This window comes from Priapulus caudatus, unplaced genomic scaffold (assembly GCF_000485595.1).
Source record: "Priapulus caudatus unplaced genomic scaffold, Priapulus_caudatus-5.0.1 Scaffold522, whole genome shotgun sequence".
In the NCBI taxonomy this organism is placed as follows: Eukaryota; Metazoa; Priapulida; class Priapulimorpha; order Priapulimorphida; family Priapulidae; genus Priapulus; species Priapulus caudatus.
This window is the reverse complement of record NW_014577583.1, coordinates 104,935-112,334: the sequence shown is the minus strand read 5'-3', so window position 1 is coordinate 112,334 and position 7,400 is coordinate 104,935. Positions and strand designations below refer to the sequence as shown.

Genomic DNA, 7,400 nt, shown 5'->3' with positions numbered 1-7,400 from the left:
AAACAGGTCACGTTATTACTTGATTGTAGTCTGCAAATTATCCACAATGTATTCCATTAAGACATCTGCATGTTGTATTAATTGAATCCGATACTAATCGTGGGGAGTATTTTACATTCTTCGTTTCTGTTCGTAGATGGTTTCTGACACGGCGCGCGTTCTGTGCTAATAGATATCAGCCGCCATATCTACAGATCATCCAGATGCACAGCGCGCGTGCGTGCGTGCGTGCGTGCGTGAGTGAGTGCGTGCGCACGTGTGTGCATGCTTTCGTGTATTTATGTAAGTGTGTGCGCGTGTGTGTGCATGCGTGCGTTCGCGCGCGCGCGTGTGTGTACGCGTGTTTGTGTGTGAGCGTGTGAGCGTGTGTGTGTGCGTGTGTGCGTGTGTGTGTGGTGTGTGTGTGTGTTTGTGTGTGTGTGTGTGTGTGTGTTGTGTGTGTGTGTGTGTGTGTGTGTGTGTGTGTACATTTATTATTATTAGACGAGCCTGCAGCGTGAGCAGGATACTGAATCTTACTGTATCGATTCGTAGCAATCTGTTAAAACCGTGAACAATAGCGCATTCTCCTTTACAAACGGACGGACTAAACGGAATATAAATATCTTTGTTGTGCGAGAATTTCCCTTATTATATTTATATTCATCGGATGAAATTGCTCACATTATTCTTCAGTCAGATTTCTGAGCGAAAACCTTTAGTAATACACCTATATAGAACGAGAAAAGTTGAAAACGTCTTGCTGATGGCGGGAAACGTATAAAAGAGAAATTGAATCAGAGGTGAGGCGATTTTTAACATTAACGGCTTAGGCTCGAGATGAGATTTAGCGGTATAATACGGGGGCTTTTTTACGAGATTCGCTCCAGCTGATGTAGTCAGGTAGCGGTCTGTTTACAAGCTTACCGTCTTTGTTCATCCCCATCTGAGACACTTGCGCAGTCTGCCAGGCCTGGCACTGGTTCCGCGTGAGCCTTGTCGACTACGCAATTCCGGTTCCTGCTGACACCTGTAGAAAGTAATGTGCTGACGTTTGAGTGATAGGAATGGACAAAACGGACGCACTTCCGCTAGAAAACTAAGATCGCGAGGTATTGATTTTATTTAGAAACTCTAAATAGTCAGTAGTGGGTGCGTAAGGCGTTACAATATCGCAGCACGGTAAAAGGCCTTCTAGGTCTATCCCATTGATATATACAACACATATGTTTGTATATATATATATATAGTATATATATATATATATATATATATATATTATATATATATATATATGGCCTACCCTACCTCCCACAACCGCGGGCATCTCCGTCGTAGTATAATAACACGTCGTAGAAAAATATTGCGGGCTGCGTGTCTTAGTATTCGAGAATATTTCTGGGACGTAATGCGTTCAAAGAATGCGAATAGATTCGCGGAGTAGTTTCGGTCTGATTCGAGCTTGGATCGACTATGATAAGTTATATTATATTAGATTTATAGTATATATATAATATATATATATATATATATATATATATATATATATATATATATAATACATATATTATATATATATACGTTCCGTTTTCTAAGCGCAAGTCAAATTACAATAGAAAAATATTGAAATGATAACAACTGAAGACATATTATGCACTAACGTTTTCAACTTTATTAGCTCTTTAGGTGCTTTTTTCTGGCGTACGGGCGCACTGGTACTGAGCCGGCATGACCGCCGAGAGGAACAGTAGAGAGTGAATATATAAGAACAGAAATAACAGCTTCGTGGACGAGATGTTACGGACGAGAAACGCATCGGAGAATATTCCATTTCTCTGAGGTGCGGACGAGGATGGCGGCAACAATAGTGTTATATATATATATATATCTTTTCAGAAATTATTCACGGCGCTTATTATGGTTTCAGAATATTAACTGCTCTGGCTATATTAGGATTACATTTTTTATCATCACAGATCTTCCCCGATGGAAGATAATAGTGTATAATAACAGTCTATTCAATTATACACTCTGATAATATACAACAACATCAACAAACTATCACGGTGGCCTCGTTAAGTTTACATCAAGGTTCCGCGCGTAAATGATCTGCAGACGCCATTTTATGTCTATAATACTTCAACCCCATGGACGCGTCACCTCCACCCCTCCCACCCATCTCACAGACGATCCTAACCTATTAAAGATGAGTTTTCTGTCTGACGCCTGCGTTGGAAGAAGCCGCTGCAATGCCGTTGCAGGCCAGGATGCGTAAGTTGGTCTTGCCGCTCGACGGTGTCTCCGCAGACGACGCACACACGCCCCGCGAATCTGATGCTTCGACGGAACCGCGGGTCCCCATGCCGCCGCGTCCTCCGCCGAAATCATCGTCTGTTGAGGGTCCGCCCATGATGACCCGCGGTCGAGAGAATGAGTCGGCCGACCCGCCACGCACTCCACCGCGGGAGTGCACCGCGAGTGGTTGTTGTTGACGGGCGACACCGACTCCGGCGACGAGCGCGAATGCGAACGACATCGGCGATCGGAAATCTACGGGGGGTGAAACGTTCGTCGCGTTATAAAATTTACGTAACGATATGAGACGGGGGAAAAGACTCGCAAGAAGAAAAGGAGGAAACACTACGTGATTAATAAGTGATAAAAAAGATGTGAGTAGGTAATAGGTTAAGTGAAGATGAGTGAGTGAGTGAGTGAGTGACGTGAGTGAGGATGTGATTGAGGTGATAGTGAGTGAGTGAGTGAGTGAGGGAGTGAGTGAGTGGCAGTGGAGCTGAGTGATGAGTGAGTGAGTGGAGTAGATGAGTCGAGTGGAGTGAGTAGGAGTGAGTGAGATGAGTGAGTGAGTGAGTGAGTGGAGTGAAGGCGATGCGAGTGAAGTGAAGCGAGTTGAGGAATGCGTGAGTGACGTGAAGTGAGTGATGGAAGTGAGTGAATGTCAGTGAGGGTTGAGTGAGTGATGGTGAGTGATGTGAGTGCAGTGAGTGGAGTAGTGAGTGAGTGAATGAGTGAGTTGATGAGTGAAGGGGGGTGAGTTGAGTGAGTGAGTGAGTGAGTGAGTGAGTGAGTGAGTGAGTAAGTGAGCAACAAGCAAACAAGCAAACAGACAAACAAACAAATCAAAATAAATAAATAATAAAAATGCATGCTCGTGTGTGCATTTTCAAACAAATTATTGAATAGCAAACAGAATAGCAGTAAGAAAATCCCAGTTTATCTAAACGTTATTGATATTTACGCGAATAACATTAGACTATAAATAATGTAAATCTTGGTGTAAAATACAGTCGCTTATTGTCTCTGCGGCATCGAGTGCAAGCATGTGGAGATTATTATCAGTAACGCGGTACTCCTCATCGCCTCTGGGAGGGAACCTCTATTAATTCGTTTGCGACATCTGCACTGTAGTTTGCGACAACGGCGGCATCTGCACTGTAGTTTTGCGACAACGGGGCATCTGCCTACTGTAATTTTGCGACAACGGGCAGTTTGCAACTGTAGTTTGCGGACAACGGGGCATCTGCACTGTAGTTTTGCGACAACGGGGCATCTGCACTGTAGTTTTGCGACAACGGGGCATCTGCACTGTAGTATTGCGACAACGGGGCATCTGCACTGTAGTTTTGCGACAACGGGGCATCTACACTGTAGTTTTGCGACAATGGCGGCATCTGCACTGTAGTTTTGCCCGTAGTATTTATTCACGGATAAGTGACGACGACATGAACAACGACTTCCCCTGTAGTAATGCGACGCTAGCGACGACGCTGTCTGCTACTGACGCAACGCTAGCGACGACGCTGTCTGCTACTGACGCAATGCTAGCGACGACGCTGTCTGCTACTGACGCAATGCTAGCTAGCGACGACGCTGTCTGCTACTGACGCAATGCTAGCTAGCAACTGAACGCTGTCTGCTACGACAGCAATTGCTAGCAGCGACGAACACTGTCTGCTTAGCTGACGCAATTCTGAGCGACGAACGAATGTCGCTACTGCACGCAATGCTAGCTAGCGACGGCGAACACGCTGTCTGCTACTGACGCAATGCTAGCTAGCGACGACGCTGTCTGCTACTGACGCAATGCTAGCTAGCGACGACGCTGTCTGCTACTGACGCGACGCTACCGACGACGTCTGCCGGTGGCCTGACGCTAATATCGATGAGCGTGGCACAACGGCGTCTTCTGACGTTGTTTCGACGCTAATGATGTCGTGCGTCGCGTCGCGGCGACAGAATAATAGCGGGCTCACTCCGACGATAATGTCATTAGGGCAGTGATTGGCAATAGATTGAAACATCAAGATAAAGCACTCTGCTTTAACATACAAATACAATTATATAGATCAGTCATTATAGGTCTGAGAGTGACGCTTAACGTGGCGGAATAATGTGATCAGACCAGGACGTAGCAGCATGTTAATGCACAACGACTGAGATAAGGAGGGAGGGAAGAAGAAACACAGGATAAAGAGTGAGAGCGAATGCGAGAGAAAGAAAGAAAGAGAAAAAAAGAAAGAGAGCGCACCAGCGAGCTAACGATAGAGAGAGAGAGAGAGAGAGAGAGAGAGAGAGAGGAGAGAGAAGAGATAGAGATAGAGAGAAAGAGAGAGAGAGAGTGGAGGGGGAAGAGAGGGATTGGGGGAGAAGAGAGAAAAATAGAGCGATGGTGGCGGAGAGGAAAGGCGAATGCGGAGAGAGAAAAAAGAATGGGTAATCAAGAGAGAGAAACTGCACTCTGAACATCGGGAGTTTAGAAGTACAACGGGAAGACAATGGAAAGCAAGAGAGAAAATTGCGCGCATTAATCGATTAAAAAGAAAGACGGTGACACAGAGTAGGAGAGAAGAGAGAAAGAAAGAACGAAAACGACAGATACAGAGAGATAGATAGTAAGATATATATATATATATATTATATATACATATATTATATACATAATATATATATATATATATATATATATAATAGTATACTATATATAGAGAGAGAGAGAGAGAGAGAGAGCAGAGAGGAGAGAGAGAAAGACGAGAGAGAGAGAGAGAGAGAGAGAAGAGAGAGACGAGAGAGAGAGAGAGAAGAGAGAGTATATATAATATATATATATATAGAGAGAGGAGAGAGAGAGAGAGAGAGAGAGAGAGAGAGAGAGAGAGAGAGACAGACAGACAGACAGACAGATACTGAAAAAGAGACATATAAAGAAAGCTCTATAAGGGAAGACATTTTCTTAGAGAGATACCTAATGGTAAAAGTAACAACAGAGATGGATTACCCATCAAAATTTGATTCCCCAAAATAAAACTAAAGACCGAGAATATTTTCATGCTTAATATGTGGGAATCGCGCCTGATTTATGGTAGCACCATATAAACCAATTGAATTGGTTGCGCGCACACACATACACGCACGCACGCTCGCATAGACACGCATGTCGGTACACACACATAATAACAAGAGCGTATTCCGGCTCTGCGTCTCATGCATGGGGTCGCACAGTAAGCTGTTTACGTTCGCATGATATATGAAACATTGGCTACACTTATAAGGTATATCATGAATATTGGCGCATATGACGCACATACGAAATTTTAGAATGTTCCACACATATTAACGTACATTATATATATGTATATGTATACATTGCTGCTATCAAGTAAAGGTTATTGTACATAGCCAAGTACCGCATATATCCGTGCGGATATTGCTGCTCTGTTTGTCGTTGGTTGGTCATAACGGAACGCGCCTGGCAGTCGACGTACACGACCCGACGCGTCACCCCTGTGCGACGATCACGGCCTGATCCACCACCACGTCACAGGGGTAAACGTTACAATATATATAAACTTACATTATATATATATATATATATATATATATATATATATAAATGAGTAATAAAAAACATTATATATATACGTTGTTTTTTATTACGTTTTGTACTACTTATTTTTTAACAATAAACTCTACAAAAGCAGTCGACCGGTAGATTGTGTACTTCGATGTGTGCAATTCTATGCAATTTTAGGAGTGCTTCATCAGATATTAAAATCTCTTACAAATATTAAGGAAGAACTATTAAAAACATTTTAAAAATCGGAGAGAGTATTATCTATCTGATTAATTAAAAAATCAATATCTCCCAATAAAAAATATAAAACAAAATTACATAAGAACTCTCGAAATGTCATATTTGGTAATTTATTTCTATAATTTTTTTTCTGAGATTCTTCACGGCTCTCCTGCCGTAACATAGTAGCCGCTGTGAGACGCCGCGGCAGCAGACGCTAGAGTAGCTGATGCTAGCGTAGGCAGCAGAGAATTTCAACGTGTATACGGAAATCATAGAGCAACAGGCATTCCACTGACATCTAGATTTGCGTATTGTTTAATTTAGGACCCGTTCAGTTTCTCTATTCAGAGTTAGTGATCATTGTAACACATTGATTGATTGGTCCGGTAACATATTTGTAGATTTAGTTCAGCGGCGCTATTTATACTTGCCATGCCAGCTAACTGGTAATTATGTCCTTAGTACACAATATAATATGTAGATACACCTCTAATTAGACACCCTTAACATTAGGGCGCTGAGAATAGATGCGACAGCGGTATAGAAATCATCAAGAGTAGATAATAACACATTAATAAAACATAATGTGTTATTATCTACTCTTGAAATCATCTATAGACGATAGTCGGGGCTGTATAGTTTGAGTGTAAGGACAGCTGTCGTGGCGTAGATATAATATCAGAGGGTTAATAATGACAAAGACATGTCATTATTAACCCCTGGTAATATGTAAGTCCGGCCGCGACAACGTCGGTGTTAGCGTTATCTCTCGATGTTACTGCCGGCTCTAGAACGATCGAGAGGGATTCCAGCGTCGCAGTTGCCTGGGTAACAGGTGTCAGGGATTAAGCAGCTAACGACGCTGGGCGTCTACAGGAAGCAATTTTAATGCCCGCCGCGGTAGTTAACGCGATGTCGGCCTGCCTCATTTCCTTGCTTGACCCGTTTTAGGACTTACTTTGCGTTATTACTGTTGCCGTCACCTGCCGGTGTGCACAGAGCACAAGCTACGAGAGAGAGAGAGAAAGTGGGTACGAGAGAGAGAGAGAGAGAGAGAGAGCACAAGCTACGAGCGAGAGTGGTCGGGGGAAGAGGCCAGCGGCGGGAGACACTTCCGCTAGATGATATCTTCATCAGGAGTGAACGCAGCGCAGGCAGAGCGTTGTTATTTGACGTGTAATGACGAGTGTGTACACACATAAAAACACGCACACACACGCACACACACACACACACACATACATACATACATACATACATACATACATACATACATACATACATACATACATACATACATACATACATACATACATACATACATACATAC

General features: G+C 43.2%; 1 protein-coding gene across 1 annotated transcript in view; it reads right to left on the bottom strand.

Annotated features, from left to right (window-relative positions):
- The window catches only part of LOC106811271 (photoreceptor-specific nuclear receptor-like), a 37,869-nt gene that overhangs the window by 23,124 nt on the left and 7,345 nt on the right, over window positions 1–7,400 (bottom strand). Inside the window, 2 exon segments of the mRNA XM_014814832.1 lie at window positions 907–1,002; window positions 3,417–3,424. Of these exon segments, the coding sequence (XP_014670318.1) occupies window positions 907–1,002; window positions 3,417–3,424 (104 nt within the window).